Source organism: Anabrus simplex, chromosome 2, assembly GCF_040414725.1.
Source record: "Anabrus simplex isolate iqAnaSimp1 chromosome 2, ASM4041472v1, whole genome shotgun sequence".
NCBI lineage: Eukaryota > Metazoa > Arthropoda > Insecta > Orthoptera > Tettigoniidae > Anabrus > Anabrus simplex.
This window is the reverse complement of record NC_090266.1, coordinates 323,389,132-323,416,115: the sequence shown is the minus strand read 5'-3', so window position 1 is coordinate 323,416,115 and position 26,984 is coordinate 323,389,132. Positions and strand designations below refer to the sequence as shown.

At 38.2% G+C, this 26,984-nt stretch overlaps 1 protein-coding gene across 3 annotated transcripts in view; it reads right to left on the bottom strand.

Annotated features, from left to right (window-relative positions):
• The window catches only part of Ptp69D (Protein tyrosine phosphatase 69D), a 976,604-nt gene that overhangs the window by 553,733 nt on the left and 395,887 nt on the right, over window positions 1-26,984 (bottom strand). For all 3 annotated transcript variants that reach the window (XM_068226166.1, XM_068226167.1, XM_068226168.1), the window contains one exon: window positions 967-1,101. In XM_068226166.1, coding sequence (XP_068082267.1) covers window positions 967-1,101 — 135 coding nt within the window. The remainder of the gene's footprint in view (window positions 1-966; window positions 1,102-26,984) is intronic.

Sequence of the window (26,984 nt, the reverse complement as noted above, 5' to 3'; positions counted from 1 at the left end):
TGGTCAGTAGTGCTCTTTGCAGACAAGTCACGATTTCGTCTCTGGTCACCTGATAGTAGAGAAAGTATGGAGGAGAGGGGAGCAACATTTAGCCTACAATATATTCAAGGGAATGCCATTTGGAGGTAGCTCCATAATGGTTTGGGTGGAATCAGTTTTGAGGTGCGAAAGGAGCTTGTCATCAATGACTGAGATGCTCTGAATGCAAACCGAAACTCTGTTCCATATGTCAGCAAAAACTTCAGAGTGATGAACAACAGTGCCCTCCCCCATGCCACTTATTGCATGATGGAATTTTTTTGCAACAGCAGGATACAAACCTTGAACTGGCCAGCATGTAGCCCAGACCTCAATCCCAATGAGCACCTATGGGATATGCTTGGGCAAAATGTCTGACACAGAAATTTTGACACCCTGAATGAAATGAGACCAGAACAATTGCAGGAATATATGTGCATCCCACAGAGAAATGATACAAAAACCTTGCAGATCGCATGTCACGGCGCATGAAGTCCGTCATTAACGCCAGTGGTGGATACACACAACTACGGTGAGGAAAGTGGTCAGTGACAACAAGAGAATGTTCAGATGCAAGATCATAAATTAAGATAAGTTGTGTTCCGTAATTCTGTTCAGCGAAATTCAGTGAAAATGTAAACATTTTCAACATTTTGAAAAATTTTGCAAAATATTGTTTAAATGAACTTGACAATGAGAATAAGCACGGGACACAGTCAATGCAATGTGTTGTGTAATCAATAAAAGAACAGGTTTCAAGTACCATACATATAACATTTTAAAAAATAACACTTGTTTAGAAATGATCCACTTTGTTGCCAGTCAGAGTATTTGAAATCACAATTCATATTTTATGTAAAATTTATACCTATACCATTAGCAATAATGTTAGTGGTTTCACATCTCTTATGGTTTTCAGAGATGCACAGTATATTATTTTCTCCTCACCTTTCAAACATCTCTGCAATATATGCACCTCCTTTTTTACTGCGATGAACTTCTTCATATGAGGAAACAGGAAAATCCTCAGGAGCTGGAAGTTCAGCTACACTTTGCTGTGGTTCAAGTTTCACCAGAAAAACTCTGAAATTAAATAATTAAGATTTCTATAAAGTCAAAGACCTAAATATCCAAAAGAGAATACATATAACACAATTATGCACAATTATATCCATCATGCAAGTAATATTCATTTAAACACTAACAGTCTCAAAATGCTGAAGTGCCAGTTTCTTGCCCATGAATGTAAGCATTTTAATGAAGCTGCTAACACTAGTCTCTCATATTATACCTGACTTCATTCAATTTAAATGTGCACTAAGTTATCACATATCAGGCACACACAAAAAAAAATATTTCACCATATTTGGTGGTGGTGATTATAGTTTTAAGGAAAGAACACTTGATAACCATTCCCTGTTAACTCTAATCAGAGGAGTGAAAGAGGATCCCGAAGAATGAATCTATTGGCAATAAAATAAACATAAGGGCCATGTAAGACTTGCCAGGTCTCGCAAACCTAATACTGTTGCAATCGGTAAGGAACTACAGTTGACAAACGGAGGTTAGTTAATAGGAAAGAAGAAAGTAAGGAGCCTGGTAATGATGGACTCAGCCATGGGTGCTATGGTAACAAAACCAGTGTACTCTGCTGCCCTTGAGGAGCCATTCCTTTAGTTGGCACCGAGGAAGAGCAGGAGTCACCACTGATTATATGGCAGGTATCCATTTATACTAAAAATGTCGTCAACTGATTTGAGGAAGTTGCAAAAGTCATGTCCTAGTTTGTGAAACATAGACAATGGCACAAAGGCCTTTTAAGTCATGGTACCTTGAAAGCTGGAATACTAGTTGCTATGCTATGGAATAGAAGTGGGCATCACTGACTGCCCAATCTCCATTGTCCCTAAATCCCCAAACTATATTTAAGTGAGTACAGCACCCTGCTGCCAAAATTTTATGCTCATGCTCACTCTCACTATGTATTTAATAAGTTTGGACTTACGTGAGTCCAGGGACTCTTAAAAAATACAATGTAAGTTTTACACTTTTCAGTCTGTCTAAAACACTAACTATAACACATATAACAAGTTGCATTAACAACACTGTACATATACTGTATATGCATGGTTGAAAATTATTTGACAGAATCTGAGGTGGTTCTTATAGAACAAAACATATTCTTTGTTTATTAGTATGTATTTTCCACCGGTACACTAGGAATGTTGTGTGTTAAAAATAGTGATTTCAACAGACTGAAAAGCTTAAAAGTTCCATTAACTGAGTCGACATTGGAAAGTATGGCTTCCACCATAACAACTCAGCAAACAAAACGGAATGCTAAAATAATCAATAGGGCTTTTAGAAGGAAGAAAGAGAACAGATTTAGTTATCTTTATTGGTGGTAAAATTAGGGTTCTGAATACTTTCTTACACTTAAGGCCCGTATTACTACAACTGTCAGATCAATGTAACTTAAAAGCTTTTCAGTCTGTCAAACATACAAGTTCAACACAAATATTACACTCTAACATACCACTAAGAAAACACTGTTCAACAAGGAATAAAAATGCACACTATTAAACAAAGAATGACATGTTTCATTCTTACAAGAACTTCATCAGATTGCAAGTAACACTCAATATTTAGAAATATTTATGTTTATGTTTATTACTGTTCAAAAACCCAGGAATTTGAAATTTGGAACTTATCTTAACGAAGGCCTGCACTGTCTCCACAACAGCATCGAATGCGAGGCATTTGAAAAACCATTGCTCTTTCATTGGCTCAAATTCAACCGGCTACCAGTCCACTGTCCACAGTTCATTAAGACATGCCCTCCCCGCCCTCATCAGGTCAATGACATGCTGCATTTCTCCTTCGGGTGCTTTAACCCTAGTATTCCCTTCGTATTATCATTGTTGTTTTGTTGTTGCTATTCTTATTTTTATTTCTCATATTACAATTCTTTTTTAAAAACTATGTAAGGGTTCTTAACCCAATCACCCCAGTTTTAATAACCATGTGTGCTAGCTTAGAAATGAGATTTAAATAGCCCTCAACACAAGTACGTCACCCGGTCAGAACTATTGTGCACCACTATGAAATAAATGCAATAAATGGAACAACAGCTAGAATTTTCATACACAGTCGTCAGTGGTGCATTTAACATAATTGTATTCAACCAATAATGACGTGAGAACAAAGATTTGATTATGATGACGATGATGATTGTTGTTTAAAAGGACCCAACATCTAGGTCATTGGCTCCAAATGGTACGAAATGAGACAAAATGCAATAACAATTTAAACGTACAAAATTCATTCACTGACCAGAATTCAAAACGTGATGATGAAGAATGAATGGAAGAATATGAATTGAAAACAATCAGGGGATGTGACCCGCAAAGCCTTACCTTCCAAGAAACTACATGACGGACCAAGGGATTGCTCTCAAAGCACAATCCTGAATCGATGATGCTTCTTGTCTAAAGGGGTTCAATATCCAGGTCAACGGTCCCTCAGAATGGGACTTATCACTAGTAAAGTAGAATCATGGTATTTCTCAAGTTGCAGTAGTAATCAAAGGTAACATGAACTCACGGTGTTCCAAACATTAAGGTCCTACTCCCAAGTATTGTACGACTTACAGTAATGCAGACCTACAGTGTTTCTCACATAATGTAGACACTCACAAATGACCCAGCCGCAGTTCTGGTGTTAAAGTATTTGTTATAAGTACTTCAATTATCTCCGACTCTGGAGAGTAGTGAGCTAGGACCACGTCAGCCTGAAACCAAATTCGCTGCATTATTGTGAGAGGCACATCGTGTAGTAGTTCAGGAGGATTTCCTCAAAAAATATCATGTACGCACTACCATCCAGATAACAGGCAATAGGTATGGTCTGATCAAGTAGTTTTCAACAACTCCCGTACACACATTAACAGAGATTTTGTATCGACTGCCGTTTTCAATAGTAGCATGTGGATTCTCACAGATTCAGGTCTGCTTATAGTGAGAATTGTGCATTCCTTCCCAAGTATACATAACTTCATCAGTAAACTAATGAAAAATCATGTTTCTCTAAGGTGCACTGCAAAACCAAACCACCACTTCCTTTCTTGCCAATAAAACAAGTCCCTGGCGTAATTTAGACAGAAATACTTTTGAGAAATTATTGTAAACAACCTGTCAACATTTAAGGACACTTTTATTCTTCGTCCCGCGGAGTAGGAAAAATAATAGTAATCCACCATCTGTAAAGATCACATAACCGCATCTCAGTTGAGAATTGTAGTGTAAATACAGTATATTAGATAGTAACTTGCCTGTTACATTCGTGTGTATTTTTGTGCAAACGGCAGGTTTCACTTCTATTACAGCATAGTAGGACAAGTAGTAATAATATTAATCTGTACACGTGTTTAACCTTGTTGGCAATCTTTGAGTACCTACTGGTAGTTCTTGCAAATATCAAAATTTAGGCCTAATTGGAATTTTCATTCCTATTTGTGCTTAGTAAGAAGCTAGGATACGTCTGAACGTAGTTTTCACATTATTGTAGTGTAGTATAGTAACTTATTAGAAATTAGAGTGCCTATTCCATAATTTTGAGTAGTTTTGCGAATTTCAAACTTTAATGGTAATTTTCTTTTCTGTTCTTGCTTGGAAATAACCTGTAGTAATTAGAATACGTTTGAATGTAGTTTAAAATTATTGTGGTGTATTATAGCATCTTATTAGAAAGTAGTGTGTTTATTCTATTACTGTGAAATATTTGTATAGTATAGTACCGTTTCTGTGGTACCTGTAGTAACTCTCTTACTAAAATTCTGTTGTTGTAATTAGGGTAGACTTAACTGCAGTTAAGAATTGTGTCATTCTTGTGTATTATTCTCTGTTTCCAGTAATTAACAGCAATTTTCATCGTGTTAGTGTGTTGTAGGAATAAAAATAATACAATTAAGTAGTATTGTAGTGTAGTAGTAGCCTATATTGAATAACTTACAGTCGTGTGTTCTTTGTAAACTAACATAGAAAATATTTCTTTCCTTTCATTTTTAATTTGCACAGAATAAGTTACCTTATTTTTCCTTTTCTTTTTGTCGTTTATAAAAAAATGGCTAAGCAATGCAAGTGTAGGAACTGTTGGTGTGGCCAGGCATTAAGGAGTATGAGGGAGGAGTTGGAGAGCTTGAGGGAGATAATTAGGATTCTCTCAGGGGACAGGAAGGAAAGTAGGCCTCCAAATAATGTACAGGATACAGTAGGTGTAATAGAGGGATTGGAAGGAAATGGGGGAATTGTGGAAGACAGGTGGTCTAATGTTTTAAGGGGAAGGATATTGCAGGCTAAGGGCTTCATTCAGGATCGAAATTCAGGACAGGTGTCGGTGAGAAATCGGTACGAGTCACTGCAGGTAGAACAACCGAGAGAAGATGAGGAACAGGGAACTGTTGCCGAGAAGTTTGAAAGTAGGAAAGAGGGAAGAGGTAGGAAAGGGAAATGTGGAGTAGTGGATAGGAAAAGACAGGTGGAACAGGGTAATGGGTTGGAGAACAGGGAGGAGAAAGTAGCTTCTGCAGCTGTCAGGAAAGATAGGACTGACCTGGAGGGGAGGGGCTCAAATGAGGTGGGTAGGGTTGAGGCTCTGGTCATGGGGGATTCTATCGTTAGACATGTCTGGAAAGTGTGTGGAGGAAAGGGTACCAGGGTAGAGTGTTATCCAGGAATTAGGTTAAGGCAGATGTTGAGGAAAGTAGAAGAGAAGGAGGAGGGAAAGGAGAAGGTGATAGTGTTTCACGTTGGTACTAACAACGTAAGACAAGCAGGTATAAGTACCAACATAGTTGGGGATATGTGGGATCTGGTAAATGCAGCACGGGTGAAGTTTAAGGAAGCGGAGATTGTTATCAGTGGAATACTGTGTAGGAGGGATACTGACTGGAAGGTGATTGGGGATTTAAATCAGACTATGGAGTGGGTATGTGGGAAACTGGGAGTGAAATTTCTAGATCCTAATGGGTGGGTAGGAGATAGGGATCTGCGCTCAGATGGTCTTCACTTAAACTGCAGTGGTACATATAAGTTAGGAAATTTGTTTGGAAGGGTTATAGGGAGGTACATTCAGGGAAACAGGGTGCGCTAGGGAGCGGTGTTAAGGGAACAGGGAACTGGAAATGAAGTAGGGATGACATAAAACTGTTAGTCTTCAACTGTAGAAGTATTGTAAAGAAAGGAATAGAATTAAGTAATTTAATACATATATATACTTACCAGATATTGCATTGGGAGTTGAATCATGGCTGAAAAATGATATAATTGATGCAGAAATTTTCTCACGGAACTGGAGGGTGTATCGTAGAGATAGGATAGGAACAGTAGGAGGGGGGGGGTATTCATTCTCGTGAAAGAAGAATTTGTCAGCTACGAAAAAGTTAAAGATGACAAGCACGAAATTCTAGGGATGAGGCTCATTTCTAAAGATAATAGACAACTTCATGTCTTTGAAGTGTACAGACCAGGAAAGGGTAGCGCAGATGCTGATTCAGAATTATTTGATAAGATAATCAGCTATGTGGGAAACGATAAGGAAAGGAACGTGATCGTAGCGGGTGATCTCAATTTACCAAATGTCAATTGGGAAGGTAATGCGAACGACAGGAAGCATGACCAACAAATGGCAAATAAGTTAATATGGGAAGGGCACCTGATTCAGAAAGTGATGGAACCAACTAGAGGGAAGAATATTCTGGATGTGGTGCTGGTCAAGTTAGATGGGCTCTATAGAGAAACCGAAGTAATAGATGGTGTAAGTGATCACGAAGCTGTTTTTGTGGTAATTAAAAATAAATGACAGAAAGGAAGGTTTTATAAGTAGAACTGTTAGGCAGTACCATATGGCTGATAAAACAGGCATGAGGGAGTTTATAATAAATAACTATGATCGGTGGAAAACAGTAAATAAAAATGTAAACAGACTCTGGGATGGGTTTAAAACAATTGTTGAGGAATGCGAAAATAGTTTTGTACCTTTAAAGGTGGTAAGGAATGGTAAAGATCCGCTATATTATAACAGGGAAGTGAAAAGACTACGAAGGAGTTCCAGGTTGGAAAGAAATAGAGTTAGAAATGGGTGTGGAAGTAAGGAGAAATTGAAGGAACTTACTACAAAATTGAATCTAGCAAAGAAGTCAGCTAAGGATAACATGATGGCAAGCATAATTGGTGGCCACACTAATTTTAGTGAAAAATGGAAGATTATGTATAGGTACTTTAAGGCAGAAACAGGTTCCAAGAAGGACATTCCAGGAATAATTAATGAACAAGGGGAGTGTGTATGCGAGGATCTTCAAAAGGCAGAAGTATTCAGTCAGCAGTATGTAAAGATTGTTGGTTACAAGGATAATGTCCAGATAGAGGAGGTGACTAATACTAAAGAAGTATTAAAATTTACCTATGACAGCAATGACATTTACAGTAAGATACAAAAGTTGAAAACTAGAAAAGCAGCTGGAATTGATATAGTTTCGGGGGATATACTAAAGACAACGGGTTGGGATATAGTACCATATCTGAAGTACTTGTTTGATTATTGTTTGCAAGAAGGAACTTTGCCAAATGAATGGAGAGTTGCTATAGTAGCCCCTGTATATAAAGGAAAGTGTGATAAACATAAAGCTGAAAATTACAGGCCAGTCAGTTTGACATGCGTTGCATTTAAGCTTTGGGAAAGCATTCTTTCTGATTATATTAGACATGTTTGCAAAATTAATAACTGGTTTGATAGAAGGCAGTTTGGGTTTAGGAAAGGTTATTCCACTGAAGCCCAACTTTTAGGATTCCAGCAAGATATAGCAGATATCCTGGATTCAGGAGGTCAATTGGACTGTACTGTGATTGACTTATCTAAGGCATTTGATAGGGTAGATCATGGAAGACTACTGGCAAAAATGAGTGCAATTGGACTAGAAAAAAGAGTGACTGAATGAGTGGCTCTGTTTCTAAAAAATAGAACTCTGAGAATTAGAGTAGGTGAAGCTTTATCTGTCCCTGTAAAAATTAAGAGGGGAATTCCTCAAGGCAGTATTACTCGACTTTTATGTTTTCTTATATATATATATATGATATGTGTAAAGAAGTGGAATCAGAGATAAGGCTTTTCGCAGATGATGTTATTCTGTACAGAATAATAAATAAGTAACAAGATTGTGAGCAACTGCAACTTGGCAGATATATACATGAACTCGTTAGAACACCATAAAATAACTTCAAAAATAAGAGGACTCAGCCTGTGGCTCAGATATGTAGACAACACATTTGCAATAATCGACAGTAATCTCAACAATAGCAACGATATTTTAGATTTTTTAAACACCCTTGATCAAAATATCAAGTTTACCAAGGAGGACAAGGTCAACAGATCCATTAACTTTTTAGACTTAACTATAAGACGCGACAAGAACACATTCGATTTCCATATTTACAGGAAACCCACCCACACTCCAATAACAATCAAAAATTCATCTATGCACCCCAACTCCCATAAACAAGCTACTTTTTACAGTTTAATTTACAGAGCTTTAAAAATTCCACTATCACCTAAGAGTCTAAAAACAGAAATTCATTATATTAAAAACTTAGCAAAATTCAACAGTTTTAAAATAGAAATAATCAACCGAATAATTAATAAAATAAAATATAAACTAGCAACAAACCTCGTCCCTGACAAACCTAAAAAATCTAAATTTGCCACTCTTGCATACAATAATGCATGCATCTACCAAGCAACAAACCCTCTGAAAAAACAAAACATCAGCATTGCCTTTAAGACGACAAACACCAAAAATAGCCTGTTTTTTAACCACAATACACTTAGCATAAACAATAGTATTTACTCAAACTCAGGCATATATAGGCTCAAATGCACGCAATGTGAAAAATCATACATTGGGCAAACAGGCCGGAGCTTCCTTACTAGATATCAGGAGCACTATAATGCCAATAGACATAACAAATTTTCAGCCATGAGCTCTCATATGAAAGATACAGGTCATCATTTCACAACTATTGAACAGGGCCTAACAATCATCAAAATAGTAGGCAAAGTAAAATTAATGAACGAATTAGAAAACATCTACATACATCTGGATCAACATTACAACGAAGACCTAAATCTCAATGATCCCGTCGAAATAAAAAACTCCCTTATACGAGACTTTACCCAATTTATTACAATCTTTGAATCCAAATTTAAATAAAATCCTTAACAATCTTAAACTAAATTCCAATAAAGATCCCAACTTCCCCTTAAAAGTAACTCCCTCCGTCCCTGCCCCTGATAATTTTCCACAGCCAACAGCCCGTAATCTCAACCCTCCGCCCACCTCTTCTCCATTACACCCCTCTTCCTCAATTCCACATCTTTAACAGCCAATAACGCACAAGCTCAATGCTCCACCCATTTCTTTCCCTCCATCACACCCCCCTCCCTCAGTTCCACACAGATACAACACACGACATTCAAATCTTACTCGTTCCAATACCAAACAGACAACCAGTTCATACTGCAAAAATCGAGAATGTAAGTAACTGAATATATATCATTTCACCTAATTAACCGTTCCGCCGCCCCCCCCCCCCCCCCCTAAACTTCATATCTTTTATTCTCTTTTCATTACAGATTTTTCACCATATATCCTTCAATAGTTAATCTATATTCAAAACTACAGCCAACAACAAGTAAGAATGTTCCCATTTAACTACCAGTATACGAGTTAACAAAGATCTATATGGCAACATTCAACTGTGAACTCTTTATAACTCCTTCAACAAAATTACGGAGACCGCGAACCCACTACGTAAATAAGGAGATTAATAGATTATTAGGATACAACTTTATAATCTACATAGCGCCATACTACAGTTAAATGTTACGACTTTTCAACAAGAAAGTTTCAATGTCAACTCAAGCGGCTACTAAGTTCCATTAACCTTCTCTTCAACATGTAAATCAAGTTGCTTCCAGCCGAACTTCACTAGAACTTTGATCGGGCAACTTTAGCCATAGACCTTCTTGTTATCATGTGGTTAAGGCCTAGTTTGTCTAATTTATAAAATCACTTTAAAATTACTAGTGTATTATCATACCAACTTCAACTTTTTTTTTGCTGACATTTTAAATGAAGTTTTAATTATAAAATTTTTACAATTTCCCACATTGTATAATTTCACTCTAATCTTATATTCTCATTTTATATTTTTTATCATGACAATCAGGATCCTGATTTTTATCTTTGAGTATGAGTGTAATAAGGCTGATGATGCCCTTTTCAAGGGCGAAACATGTCCCTTCAAATTTTAGTTTAATAGGATACAAGTCCTAACTTCGTAAGTTCTATTGTATTGAATAGGTTGATCCTAATAAAATTTTGGTAATATCTTAAATTGATGTACATTTCAATATGGACCAAATATGAAATTTGTAACATGTAAGTGGTATGTTCAGAGCTGTCAGTGGAGAGATGGCGTGGGAGGACATCAGTGGATGGATAAGTTTGGATGGTGTCTTTAAAAGTAGGAAAGATCACAATATGAAGATAAAGTTGGAATTCAAGAGGATAAATTGGGGCAAATATTCGTTTATTGGAAGGGGAGTTAGGGATTGGAATAACTTACCAAGGGAGATGTTCAATAAATTTCCAATTTCTTTGCAAACATTTAAGAAAAGGCTAGGAAAACAACAGATAGGGGATCTGCCACCTGGGCGACTGCCCTAAATGCAGATCACTAGTGATTGATTGAAGTCCTGCACCGTCAAGAAATCCTTCTTCACTTCCGATGTGTATAATTATGATGTGTTTCCCAGATGAAGACTGTGTTTTGAACCCTCTGTACAGATTATAGTTAAAGTTGTTTTCTAAAGCTTCAACCACGTTTCTTGCCACCCATATTTCATAGTATGGTTCTGTCCGCATCAGGTCTCGTCTGTAAAGAAGATCTTTTAGCCCTGCACTCTTAAGTCTCTAATTTGTCTAAGGTACGCATGTCGGAATGCAGCAACTGTGGAATTTATAAGAGGAAATAAAATTCAAGGTTGAAAGTAAACGAAAAGCTGTGTTCGTTGCATGCGTGATTACTACTAAACGCGGCAACACTGCGCCCGATTTCATCACCTGGCCTGCTGTTAATCGCACGGTCTAGCGTACACAAATCCTCCTTTCAATATTACTCTTCATAAATTCAGTACCACACTGTACGGTTTCAGTTGTAGTTTCTGATAATCATGACCAAGTACTTCAAAACAAGCCCAAGTTTGCTGCTGTACGTTTATCCAGGGCTGAGAAAGAGTTGCTTTAGAAAAATGATAAGAACTTTTATCAGGAAGGTTGAAAAAAATGTAACGAGTATTCCACTACAAATACATGTGGTTATAACATATAAAAATTTCATTACTATCAGACAAGTAGTTTTCCTTGTACATACTGCTAAGTGAGCGCTTCCTAGAGAAGACATCAAAAACACGGGCAATATTTAATACAACCACGAATAAAAAATATTTAATGAATTTCGAAAACAATGTGTCTTATAAACGCTAAGGTAGAATTAAACAAGGAAAATGTTCGTATAACTCGCATTGCAATAGGACTATTGGCTCGTTTGTAATTAAAGCCTAAACTCAAGTGTCCATAATAAAAAAAAATCTGACAGTAGTTGAAGCATTTCTTCAATCACATCTAGCAGAGCTTCCTCAAAATAAACACAGTACGTACATTCTGCGGATATCCTCTGCCATAGCGGTCTGTAGGGGCAAACATTTGGAGGAAAGTACGTTAAAATAAATTAAGATGCAATCATACGATACAAAAACAGAATACTCCCACAGTCGTATAGTTGTACTTCTTACCTGGAATAGACTTGTTTCTCAAACCTGTTGTTCTAAGCAACTGATTACACAATAGACCAGACATCATCCGAGTGGAAGCAATCTCCTCTAAAGGTGCTGAGCCCATCCCTTACAAGACTAGACTCTATGATACAACAGATGTATGTCCTCCTCCGCCCATGTGCATCGCCCCATGTCGACGAGAGTGTTATACCAGTACCACAACTACAAATGAATGACTGACCCATACAGTGGTTCCTGCACATATAACATTATTATTAATACCTTTGAGTGAAAACAGAGATATGGTTGCCCAACAAAGGAAGCATAATGTCCTTACATAGAGGATCGATCAATCATCCGTTACTGATCTGCATTTAGAGCTGTCACTCAGTTGAGTGGCAGATTACCAATCAATATTTAACCTAGTCTTTTCTTAAATTATTTCAAAGAACTTTGAAATTAATCAACAATTTCTCTTGATTATTTCAATCCCTAATTCCTCTTTCTCTAAATAAATATAAGCCCAGATTGTCTGCTTGAATTTAAACTTTATCTTCGTATAATGATCTTTCCTACCTTTAAAAGCTCCACCCAAGCTTTCTCATTTACTAATATCATACTACGCCATTATTCCTCTGACAGTTCGGAACATACTGCTTAGGGGTGTAAATCACCTGGTATTATGGCTTATGTAATACCAGCAACACGTAAGTGCTAGGTAGCAACCCAGAACTAGACACCAATATATGGGGTTGACTAGACTGATTTTAATCAATTTCTAACTTTCGACTGATGTGCTGTCTGATGTAGATGTTGATTCCCATAGGGAACCTAAAATATTTGTCCTGAATGAGTAAATTTATAATACCAATATAATGGTCCGTTTTTTGACATTATAAATTTTCCAGCCAACTCATTCTTGGTTGCCTGCGTTTCCGCCCTCGTGTGCTAAGTTAGGCTCGTCAGTTGGGATTTAGCACACCACCCAAGACGCAAGGCTAGTGCATACCGTGGAGGCCACCGCATAGGCTACTTGAAGCCACCAGCAACGGATATATTAATCTCATTTCGACTGTCTTATTTTCTCTCTATTTACAAATGCTGATTATCACCAACAAGCCTAACAAGAAGAGTCTGTAGTGTTACGGACACTGATTTATGTCAAGTTTTCGTGAGGTTAGGGCCGCTGCACACTAGGCGACTGGAATCAGCGACAGGAATCGACGACCAGCCGCCCGTGCTTGTGAAACGTTGTTTTAAATGGAGCTCTTCACACTGGGCGACTCAGTAGCCAAGCTACAGAAAGAAGCCCGGCGACCGACCTTGCAGTAGCTCATTCCCGCTCCCGGTCGCCAAGGCAAATTCCACAACCCCGGCTGGCGACAGCTGGTCAAACATTGTTTTGTACTGGAGTCTTCACACTAGGCGACTGTGTAGCCCAGCTACTCGTCCTCTTTGCGTTCCATTCAAAACACCCTCCATATCATTGTGCATTTCAAGTTCCTTCCCATTCCGTCTTCCATTTCAGAATATTAAAAACTGTACTTAATAAATATATTATATTCAGTATGAAGGATTAAATTATATAAACTGAGCCAAAAAAAAAAAGTGTATGGCTTTTAGTGCTGGGAGTGTCCGAAGACAAGTTTGGCTCGCCAGATGCAGGTCTTTTGATTTGACGCCCATAGGCGACCTGTGCGTCGTGATGAGGATGAAACGATGGTGGAGACTACACATACACCCAGACCCATGCGAGAGAAATTAACCTATTATGGTTAAAATTCCCAACTCTGCCAGGAATCGAACCCGGGACCCCTGCGAGCAAAGGATAGCACGCTAACCATTTAGCCATGGGGCCGGACAACTGAGCAGCTTCCATCTGGAACTTAAACTGTGACGAATAGGCTATAGTAATGAAGTTGAGAAGAGAAATGCAGAGTATGAAGTAATGCCAGAGTTTTTCAGCGACTTTAAAGAAAGAACCTCCAAGGAAAGGAACGAGCTTTGTAATTAAAATTTGTAATTAAAATATTACAAATATAAGCGACAACACTTTTATTAAATGTTCAATATAATTGAGATTTTGCTGTCCGACTTGTTTGGCTGTATGCTCAGCACAGCGTCCTTCGGTCCAGAGGGTCCTGGGCTCGATTCCCAAACGAGTCGGGAATTTTTTTTACAATTTGCTTTAGGTAGCACCGACACATACGTCTAATGGCGACTAGGCTACAGGAAAGGGATACGAGTGGGAAGGATGCAACTGTACCCTTCATTAAAGTACAGCACTAGCACTTGCCTGGTGTGAAAATGGGAAACCACGGAAAACCTTCTTCAGGACTGCCTATAGTGGAGTTCAAACTCACAATCTCCCGAACGCAATATGATAGCTCCGTGGCTCAAATCGTGCGGCCGTTTTCTCGGTTCGGGATTTTAATCTCATATGGTTAATGCCACTGCCTCAGGGACCGGGTGCTTTTGTTCGTCTATACACACCACACACAATAGTAAATACATCGCTCCGTAAAATTGGGTCAGATGCTGACCTCAACTGATTGGGAGAAAGTCAGGCAGAATAGAAAGATAACGGAGAAGATTTTGCCAATACAAGGAGAGGCAGGATATTTTTTATTATTAATTAAGTTGTGGAGAGAACAATATTTAAGGCATCGTGTAGCGAACGTTCTTGATATTACTTTTAAAATGAAGGTTGAAGGGAATCAACCAATAATTTTCAAAATGAGGCTGTACGAACAACTACAGTACCGTCTTCTCAGTAGTCTACAGAGAAAAGTGAAGTACCGGTAACTATAAAAAACTTGGTGTCATTATCACATAAATCATGAGATAGTTTATAGAAAAGTCCCTTTTCGAAACGATCTTTCATCATAGATTGTGAATGAAACCAGCGAAGCTTTCCTTCTTTCTTTTCGACAATAATAAGAGCAGTAAGAGACACTCCTCTGCCTGAGAATTTGTTATAAAATCTGGCACTAGGCCGGGGAAGGCAGCTGAGTAGCGTGGCCGGCTACCGCACGGCAACACAGAATTCACCTGAGCTACTCTGTAGCCGATCCTGGTCGCCGATTCCTGTTGCCTAGTGTGAAGCGGCCCTTAATGTATGTAGGTACCTATGTGGGCATAAAAAATCTTGAGATTTTAATGTTAACACTTTCATACACCAGTTATAAGCAGTTGTGTAAGCCAGCATATCAAGTTATCAAGGTGTTTGGTCTGAAATAGATGGTGTGCAGGTTCTTGCCTCAATCATGCTGTGTCTTTTTATTTAATTTAAATTCAAAGTTATTTTTGTTCCCTGCTGTTGTTTTTAACTCTATGTACTTTACATATATCTCTCTCTCTCTCTCTCTCTCACACGGACTTACTGCCTCAGCACAATCTGGGTGCAGGCTTCTGCAAATGAAGTAAGTGCATCAAAGATCATCTATTTGCAACTAGCTCTGTGGCAAAGTTTAGTCCAAATTTAAAACATTGGTTTCAATTTTGAATGTGTTGTCAGACTTCATCAATGTTTTAAATATGGCTTTTAAATTGAGACATACCAGGTTGTTTTCTTTATTAGTGGTTATATGTGAGCAAATGTTTCCCAATTGGATCACGGCTGAAGATGACCCAATGTATGTGGGGTCGAAACTAGTTCCAATTACATAGGACACTACACAAGCTAATGGTGTTGAATAGGTGGACCCTTCTCTACCCTCTGAAAATGGAATCTGTTGTTCATTTATTCCACAGTAGCCATTTTACACTGTGAAGTTGTGTAGTATGATTAACAGAGTATAGTGAAATGACTGGGTTTGATTTTCTCGTACAGTTACAACCCGTGAGAATTTGATTCCATGGACATGATGCTATTTTGTTCATGTAAATGAGGTTAAGAATGTAAGAATGGACAGTCGTCTTACCCATATGAAATCATCAATCTAAAGCGTGGCCTGAGAACTATGTATGTTTGCAGATTGTAAATATTTTTCTTTGTAAGTGGCAAAAAAAGTTGGTCTCATCACGTGATGATTATTGTTAGTGTTGGTTTTGTTTTGTTTTATTTCATTTCGGAAGTAAATTCTTGTAGCGAAACTTATGGTGAATGTTGCCATTGATGTTCTCACGGCCCGTACTTATAGAGATGATACTGTATAGGCTATTGGGCTTATGCTGTGTCAAGAAAATAAGGTGAAATTCTTTACGTTTCGCAGAGAAATGTGCTCTGAGTCATCAGAAGAAAATCTCTACTGTCCACGAGAGAGACTTCTTAAACAATGAACTTTTGAAACTTAGACGTTATAATAGAAGTAGAAATGGTACATTCATTTGTGACCAGATGGCTTCCCGGACGTAGCACGGCACTAGCATTCAATGTGGAAGCTGACCGAACCATCAAAATCAGTCTAAGAGGGTCACATAACATGTGTACGTAACATATGACGTTGACAGGTGTATGACGACACAAGCCTGGAATGAAACATCTGGCGGTGAAGAACGTACGAATTTGGAAAACACCGAGACGAAATAACAACAGTGAAGGGACAGGGAAGGGAACTACCTACGTAAATCCTTAATGGCTGACAACCAGGTATTACTTAATTGATAGCCAGTGTCCCTGATGAAATTGTTAGGATTTCTACGTATTTCCACAGCTTCCTCTATAATCCTGGACCTGTAGTGTCTAGTGTGGGTAAGAGCTCGAGCATCTTGGAACATGACATCATGACCCGACGATAGAGCATGCTCAGCTATTGCCAATTTGTCTGGCTGGTCGAAATGAATATTACGTTCATGTTCCTTGATACGGGTACCAATGGACTGGCATGTTTGGTCGATGTATACCTTACAGCAAGTAGAGGGAATTCCGTATACCCCACGATGTAAAAGTGGGGATAATTTGTCCTTGGTTTTACTCAGACTGTGAGCAATTTTAGTGGCAGAGCCAAACACGGTTTTTATATTATGTTTGCAGAGGACCTTGGCAATTCGATCTGTGGTGTTGTGAATGTTAGGCAAGTAGGTAGTTCCCTACACTTCTTCTTTCTGTGAGCTTTGCTTGGTCATTTCTCTGGGATGCAGGGCTCTATGAATCTGCATATCACTGTAACCATTACCTTTGAACGTGACTTTGAGCATGTCTATGTCCAACTGGATATTTGATGGCTCACAAATTCGTCTTGCCCTCTTGGCGAGTGTCGAGAGAATGCCTTGTTTTTGTGTTGGATGGTGGCGAGAATCTTTTATCTTTTATTGGTGGAGTAAGGAAAAACCTGGCATGCTAACCAAATTTATTTTCAGAGTTAAACAGTAGCAGGTAAGGTACGAGGGGTGTTTCAAAAGTCTGTGCAAAAATAAAAACTACTTACGTGTTTGGGGTAAACCTTTTTTATTTTTCGACAGTCTCCTTTTAGGCTTATACACTTTATCCAGCGATGTTCTAGTTTGTTGATCCCTTCCGAATAATAGGATTTGTCCAAGTCTGCAAAATATCCATTAGTGTTTGCAATCACCCCCTCGTTTGAATAAAATCTTTGTCCCGCCAGCCATTTCTTCAAATTGGAGAACAAAAAGTAGTCCGAGGGAGCCAAGTCTGGAAAATGGGGGGGGATGTGAAACGGGTTGGAATGCTATTTCCATTAATTCTGCGACCACAACTGCTGAGGTGTGTGCTGGTGCGTTGTCGTGATGGAAAAGGACTTTCTTGTGGGCCAATTGCTTTTTTTTTTTTTTTTTTTGCAGCTCAGTTTTCAAACGGTCCAATAACGATGAACAATATGCCCCTGTAGTAGTTTTACCCTTTTCCAGATAGTCGACGAGGATTATCCCTTGCGAATCCCAAAAGACAGTCGCCATAAGCTTTCCGGCCGAAGGAATGGTCTTCGCCTTTTTTGGTGCAGATTTCAAATCAAATCAAAATCTCTTTATTTGCAAATGAGGTGTCTACCTCGGTGGCAAATGGTACACTAAAATACATTATTGTCAAGCACTAAATATTAAATTAACAAGAAGAAAATTTTTCCTATAATACAATATTATACAATTTACGCTAACAATGTTTTCTATTAAACACACAGCTCATCCTTAATAAATTTATATTGTTTACAAAATTCTAATTATAATATCTCCTGTACTACTTACAAATATAGTCAACTGATATACAGTATGTGGAATTGCTTCAAATGATACTATAAAACTGGTATAACATTAATATTTACATTGCATTTATTTATTTACTATTTTTTTTTTTTACCCGTTCTGGATCCTAAGTAGCATAACGACCTGCTGCGTCTTAACCAGAGCCCCTTTTGCCACCACTTTTCAGAGTTCCTGAAGGGCCTTCACAGCTACCGTAGCGGTCCCAGGGCCCTCGAAGTCCCCACTGTACTTCACCCCTACAGGCAGTCCCCTACTTTGGCTGTCCAAACTCCTTAGACCAGGGGATGGAATTAATTTATTCACACACATTTTTTTTATTTTATTTACAATAACCTGCACCGGTCGAATGCCCTCTAACACTTCATTTATTTTCTCTGTTGCTGTTTATTCTCTTCTTGAATATCTGTACAGATTTTGGAAAAGGATCAAACACTACCCCTGGTAAACTGTTCCACTCCTTCACACCCTTCCCAATGAATGAAAATTTACCCCAATCGCTTCTGCTAAAATTCCTTCTAATTTTATATTTGTGGTCAGTCCTGCCGATATAATTATTTTCCAACTGAAGCCTCTCACGGATATCTCCCCATGCTTCTTCTCCTGTATAGGCTCTATATAATCCTGTAAGTCTAGTTTTCTCCCTTCTCTTACTTTAAGTTTCCCACCCAAGTTCCTTCAACATTTCTGATACACTACTCTTTCTCCTGAAATCCCCTGTTACAAATCTTGCTGCTTTCCTCTGCACACTATCTATTTCTTTTATTAGGTATTCTTGGTGAGGATCCCAAACACTCTTTGCATATTCCAATAATGGACGAACCATACTCATGTAACTTTTTTCTTTTAATTCTTTGTTGCATCCTTTAAGTAGCCTCATTATGACATGTAATGATCTGTATGCTTTCCCAACAATGTCATCAATATGACCCTTCCAGTGCAAATTACTTTCAAATCTCACACCTAAGTATTTGCACTTGCCATCTTTTGGGATAACTACCTCATCCAAAGTATATTCAAATTCAGTTTTAAAGCTCCTGTTTGTAAAAGTTGTAACAGTTGATTTGCCTCCATTAACCTTCATATTATTTTCTTCAACCCATTGTTGGATACTTTCAAGGTCCCTTTGTAATTCTGAACAATCCTCAATGTTGTTTATTTCTCTATAAACAATTATGTCATCTGCATACAATCTTATTTTTGATGTTATATTGTTCCCTAAATCATTTGCGTATATTAAGAAAAGTAACGGACCGATTATACTACCCTGTGCAATTCCCTTACAAACTTTCTCTTCCTGCGATACATTATTTCCTACTTTGACTTTCTGAACCCTTGAATTTAGAAATGCTTTTATCCAACGTGTAACCCTTACGTCCAATCCTATTCCCTCCAATTTCTTTAATAATATTCCATGTTCCACTCTATCAAAGGCTTTGGAAAGATCTATGGCTATGCAATCTAACTGACCTCCTGAATCCAACTGATCTGATATGTCCTGCTGAAATCCCACCAGTTGTGCCTCACAAGAAAATTTCTTTCTAAATCCATACTGGCTCCTCATGAACCAATTTTTATCATCACATATCCCTCTGATGTACTTCGATATTAAACTCTCCAGAATTTTACAAACTATACTGGTCAGGCTGATTGGTCTGTAGTTCTCTGGTTTCCTTTTATCACCCTTTCCTTTATAAATTGGTATTATTATAGATTCCTTCCATTCCTTTGGTATTACACTATTATTTATGACATAGTCAAAGAGAAATTTTAAATAAGGCACTATGTACCACCCCATTGTCTTTAATACCTCCCCAGTAATTTGATCACTTCCTGCAGCTTTTCCTTGCTGAAGCAGTTGGATTTCTCTGAAAATATCTTCGTTTGTGAATGAGAAGCTTCTTGTTTCCCTCTGTCTCTCTCCCTCTCTATCTTCTGTTTCAGTTTCCAACTCTTGACAATCATCTACTGAATCTCTAAATTCCCTACTAAATAGGTTTGCTTTCTCAGTATCTGTTAAATAGTGTTCACCCCCTTCTCCCACCATTGTAGGAATTAGGACTCCTTTTCCTTTTTGATTCCTGATATATGAATACAGCTTTTTCCATTTCCCTTTGTGGTCATTACCCTCTTGAAGTATGCCATTCATATAATTCTCTTTTGCTTCCTTTTTCACTCTATTCAGTTCCCTCATTAGCTGTTTTCTAGTTTCTCTATTCTCCCTACCCTCTTTGATTTTCCTGTTTACTATTCTACATTTTCTTTTTAATTTTCTTATTTCCCTTGTATAATAAACAGGGTCTGAGGTCATTTTACCCTTCTTAACAGGTACAAATCTCTTCTCTCCTTCCCAAATAATTCCTTTAAATTTAGCCCAAAGTGTATCCACGTTACTCCCTTCACTTATCCAACAACTGAATTGTGATTTAAGGTAAGTCCCAAATTCATCAACTTTAGTATTTCTGTACAATTTCTTGTCTTGTGTAACCCTCTTATTAAGCCTTTTTGGTACGAGTCCTACATCCATTATTACAGCCTTATGGTCTCCTATTCCTTCAATTACCTCAGTTTTATCAACAATTTCCCATGGTTTAACCAAGAATTCATCTAGTAAGTTATTGAGACGAGTCGGTTCTTGTACTACTTGTGTAAATCCTCCCTCCCAAATTAACTTATTTGCCAGTTTCTGTTCATGGGCTTCACTTGCAGCTCCATTCCATTCAACTTCAGGCAAATTTAGATCTCCCCCAATTATTACCATATCATTATTATTGTTTTTATGAGTATAATCTATTATTTTCTCAAATATTTCCACATCTCTTTCCTCTCTTCCAGGCCTGTATGTTCCTATAATTCCCACCTCCTTCATATTATCACAAACTAATTTTATCCCTAATATTTCATCCCTTTCATCGGTAAACCATTCATGTGAACAGTAATTTTCCTTCACCAGAATAAACACCCCCCCTCCCTTTTTATCTCCTCGGTCTCTACGATAGACTGTGTACCCTTCTGGAAATACTTCTCTATTACCCACCCCTTCTTTCAACCACGATTCCACTCCTATCACCACATCAGTCTCATAAGATTCCATCAATGTACCGAATTTTAATTGTTTATTTACTACACTTTGACAGTTTACCAAGAGCAATCTCAGACCCCCTTCCTCCCTAAAACTTGACTGTTGCAATTGGGTAACTTGAAATTCCTTACTATCCTGAGTTTCTTTTTCTAGTTGACTGAGCCAGCTTGAAGTACAGCTGGCTCTTTCTACTAGTTTTCCTGGTCAGTATTATAACTCAAGGGAGTTGCCTGTTTTACAGTACATATCTTAAGATTAATAAAATCTAGAACAATATTTGCTATCTTTCGTTTACCTGAATTGTTTAGATGGAGGCCATGTTTTGTATAACAGTATCTCTCAAAACTGCTGCATTCAATAACCTGAGTATTCCGAAAATGTTTACAAATTTTAACAATATCTGTATTGACCTTGTCCACTTCAATGTTCACACACGAGTCTCTACTCAAATCATGCCTGTGGGGCACGTTCACTACTAAAACGTTAGTGTGGGTCAGCTTCCCTAGTGTATGTTTAAGTTGTGATCTTACATTCTTGGCGTCGTCGCGAGCTACGTCGTTCGTCCCACCGATGATAAGCACTGCATCGCCGCTCCCGAAGTTCCTAGTTGCTGCTTCTACGTTTTCCACAACACTGCTGATAGAAGCTCCTGGATATATTTCTCCGGTTGCTGCTATATTCTCGTCGTTAATAACTCCCGCAATTCCCCTTCCTTGGCTATCACCAAACACAGCTACCTTCGCTGATTTAGGCCTAACTGGGTCTTGAATCTGAATTCTAGGCCTAAATTTTAAACTCGGCATGGCAACGGATCGCGATGATTTGGTTTCACGCGCGCGATCACTTTCTTCCATGATTAGATTATTTAGGGCAGAAAACCTATTTCTAATGTTTATTTCCGGAAATTCAGTTGTAGATTTCTTCTTAGCCGGCCATCCACGAACTACTTGACACCACGTGCTCGAGTTTGTTACTTGTAGCGGTATATCACTCGAAGAATGGTCAGTCCCAAATTCTAGCGATCGCAGTCTTTCTTTTAATTCTTGATTTTCAACTTTAAGAGTCTCATTGTCCTTTTTTAGAATGTTTATAATTTCTAATGCACTTTTATATTCCTCATCGACTGTTTTCGGTGCTTCGTCAACGCCGTCCCCAACAACAACATTCCGAACACACTGCTCACAAATCCAGTCAACATTTTCATTAGTTTTTACGTCTCTAGGGCAATTTCCGCACTTATAATGCCACCATCGATCACATGAATCACACAACATTCCATTTTTCACTAATTTTCGACATTTTCCGCACTTTTCATCACATTTTACGGTTAATTTACTCGGAGAATAAAACACGACGTCGTCATTACCGGGTGCCATTTTGAAGAAAGAAAAAACCCCTTGGTAACCGATTGTTTAGATTGTTCTTTGGTCTCAGGAGTATAGTAATGTATCCATGTTTCATCCACAGTGACGAAACGATGCTTAAAGTCCTCCGGATTCTTCTGCAACAGCTGCAAACCATCCTTGCAACACTTCACACGATTCCGTTTTTGGTCAAGCGTGAGCAATCACAGCACCCATCTTACGGATAGCTTTCTCATGTCCAAATGTTTATGCAAAATATTATGTACCCGTTCAGTCGAGATGCCCACAGTGCCAGCAATCTCACGCACCTTAACTCTTCTGTCATCCATCACCGTATCATGGATTCGATCAATAATTTCTGGATTCGTAACCTCCACAGGGCGTCCAGAACGTTCAGCGTCACTTGTGCCCATATGGCCAGTCCGAAAAACTTGAAACTACTTATAAACTGTTCTAATCGAAGGTGCAGTCCGACTCGTTGGCTGAATGGTCAGCGTACTGGCCTTCGGTTCAGAGGGTCCCGGGTTCGATTCCCGGCCAGGTCGGGGATTTTAACCTTCATTGGTTAATTCCAATGGCTCGGGGGCTGGGTGTTTGTGCTGTTCCCAACATCCCTGCAACTCACACACCACACATAACACTATCCTCCACCACAATAACACGCAGTTACCTACACATGGCAGATGCCGCCCACCCTCATCAGAGGGTCTGCCTTACAAGGGCTGCACTCGGCTAGAAATAGCCACACGAAATTAAATTAAATTAAATCGAAGGTGCAGAGTCACCATAATGTTTATCAAGCTTCCCTTTAGTCTCCTGAGGTATTTTGCCTTTCATAAAGTAATCTTTAATCACCACACAAAATTCTTTTTTGTCCATTTCTTGAAAATCACTCGACTTCCTTGATTCATACGAATGTCAAACACAAAGAAATAGACCAATATGGCTGAAACTTGGTGTGCATTCATTCAAGAGACGCTACTAACTAAACATGACCTCGATACGCACCGGTGGTGCCATCTTTCGGACTTTGCACGGACTTTTCAAACTACCTTCGTAATGAAGAAAGTTTGGAGCCTCATCAGCCTGATGACCATTGCCTTGGGAGAAGGAGTTCTTTCAAGCTCTATAGAATCAATTATTCCTGTAAATCTTTTATGGGTGGCACCCAATTACATTATATTATATTATATTATATTATATTATATTATATTATATTATATTATATTATATTATATTATATTATATTATATTATATTATTATAGTTACAAATTATCCATTTTGTGTTTTGCCAAGTAAGTACACAGCTTTAAAGAGAAAAACATGTAAGAGCAGGGAGATTACTATATGGATGACTCAACTCTCCCAAATTGATTGCATAGGAAATATACCAACTCTGACCAACCTACAAGCCAAGAACTTGCAAAACGCAAATCATTACCCACATAACATACTCCATATAATGTACACTCAACCGTACAAAAATTGGCCATCGCAGAAGATGACTGTCCTTCAAAATCCACTTATTAGAAACAGGATGAACATATTGTGCAGGTGGTAGGATTCCACGTATTATCTCTTCTGCCAACTATCCTTGTGCTTCGAGAATGTATAAAATTAAATCTCTCTTTGCCGGCCATAGGCATTGCCACAGATCTCAAAATTTCTATCGCATTGGTTGTATGAATCTCTATGTACAGGATAAAAATGTTTGTTGGTCATGCAATGAACGGAACTGAATCATACACAAAATCTGAGAATAGCAATGTTCTTGTTTTGGCCACTGTAACAGTCTGAGAACAGAATGATGTGTTTCACTTGTGACATTTCATGTAGTATTTCAGTCAGGAAGCTGTAGAGAAAGGAACACACTGAGTTGGCGTCTTTCGTTCCTTCACTTTCCACAAAGCAATAAAATTTGCTGGTACTATCATATGGCAGCAATAAGTGTGTCACAGTTTTCTTGCTTTACACTGATTGGATGAGGTAGGGTTTTATGGTACTGTAGTGCTTCACTTTCCTTAGATGAAAATCCATCTGAGTCCTGCGAACTTTATAATTTGGGTTTTATTTTACAGCAAGTTCCAACTTCCGACATAAGTCACAAATTGGTTGAAATAAAACCAGGAAATTAATTTATTAATTTATTTCGATCAATTATCATCAATATGGATCAAAAATTATGTTTATCACTTGTAAGTCACAAATGTCAGTTCTGGGAGCCAGAAAAACATATGGACTGTTCTCTCTGTAAAACTTGTGATAGGTTTTGTATTTCATCTGTAACAATGCATTAGTTTCTTGGAAAAATTAATTCTATAAACTCTAGTACAGCTCTGACAAATACCAATATAAATTTTCCAGCTAACACATTCTTGGTTGCCAGAGTTTTGCCCCCATGTGCTAAATTGCGCTTATCAGTTGGTACCTAGCACACCCACCAAGATGCATGGCTAGTGCATACCATGGAGGCCACTGCGTAGGCTACCTGGAGCCACTGGCAGTGCCAATGAACTGAGAGACTTTGTCTCATAATGAAAAATTGATGATTGCTTGGCCATCAGATGATATAGATGTTATATCAGCTCTGACAAAGTCAAAGTTGGGTCACCGAAGTACCTCCTCTTAGATTTGTTAGCAGCATACTATGATTGTTTTGAAGGAAATAAATCCCAATGAACTTTGACATAACCCCATTGATTGTATTTTGTGGGGGTGGAGGCGATTTTAATATTTGCCCTGTTTATCATCTACAGTACAAACACTGGTCCTTTGTAAAGAGCTTTCACTACGGCTTTCACATGCTCCACACTAACTTGTAAGAGTGATATTAAAATATTCATACACACAGGAACCTTTTCTGAATTTGACTACAAGTGATAAATTTAACTAGATGACCTATTCCTACTATTTTGGGATTGACTAACGAAGCATCAATATTTCTTCCTTCTATTAAACTTTGCAGCAATGGATCTTGTGCACTTTTATAATTTATATTTACATTTAAAAAAGCACAAAACAGACTCTCTAGCTGTTAGTATCAAGTTTTTTGTAACTGTTAGAATGTTGTGATTTTCTCATGAAAATAAAAAAGAAAATGCCGTGTATATATTTCTTGTATTAGTTATAAGAAAACAACATTAAAGTTATGTGTTGGTAACTCAGGTAAATTGAGTCGAGTGGTTTATCTTGGTTGGCTTTATTCTTTGAACTGCTTGGTGTGTGTGATTGGCAGTTGTGGACAACAGCTTGTAATAAAAGGATGTGAGTGACGAAGCCAGTGTTTTTATCGTATAATTTGCTTACCTAAACTGGTGTTATGAGCAGAAATGAAGATATATCAACAGGTTATGGGCCCAGAGCTCCAGAGCGCCGCAGTACATTCCGGACAATATAAGTTGAAATGGAGTATCGAGAATTAATGGACGAAGCAAGTTGTGACATTATTGACGGAAAAATGGTGACCTTGTGGACCGGGGAAGAAACACTGAATAGGAAGTTGAGAACTATTTTTCCTGGACACTGAAGGTGAAACGAGCTGTTGTTGAAAGATGTGTGGGAATCAGTAATAGGGTATGAGGATACGCCAGGTTGTCAATTGCCTCAGATAGAAAAGAGACGACAAGCGCGAAAAAATGTGATCGCGTTAGCGGTTATTTTCAAATATGTAGGAGAAAATTTTGAAAAAGACATTGCAGGTATTGAATCAGCAAAAAAGGCATGGGAGAAACTGGACGAGTTGTGTAATGACGGAGGGCTAGTGAATAGTGCTATGACCTTGAAACAGTTAACTCAGTTTGTGAAGCCCAAGGACATGAGTGTTCAAGAATTCTTCGCAAAAATAAATCAACTGTGGAGGAGAACGAGTACAGGCGGATACGATTTCACAGATCAACAAAATGCATGAATAATCATAGGAAATCTTATAGAGGAATATGCAGGTTGTATACCTTCCTTGGAAGATGATTTGGCAAAACTGACAATCTCGAAGGTGAAGGCGAGATTACTCACTGAGGAAAGCAGAAGGGAACTTCAGAAAAAATGGAGGAAAGGCTTATGACACTGGAAAACGTGAGGAGGATGAAGCTCAAGCCATGGTTGTTCAACAGAAGCGATACATCAAGAAAGAAGACGTGGGACGAGGAAAAAAGCATATTTGCTAAAGATGTGGTAAAGTGTTTCAATTGCGGTAAGTTGGGATATTATTCTAAAGTATGTCAAACAATAAAGAGTAACAAATCATCATAGGAGAGTAAATCAGTGAATGCGAGTGGAGAAGTGGTAAGCTCGGAAATTATACATGTAGTAGATAAAGCAATGAGCATGATAGTTTCTGTATGAACTGAGAAAATTAGAGATTGGCTGTTCGATTCATGTGCATCACATCATATGTGTCCAACAGAGGAGATGTTTATAGACTAGTCAACAAATGTGACTGGGAATGTAGAAATAGGAGATAACAGTAAGCTGTATA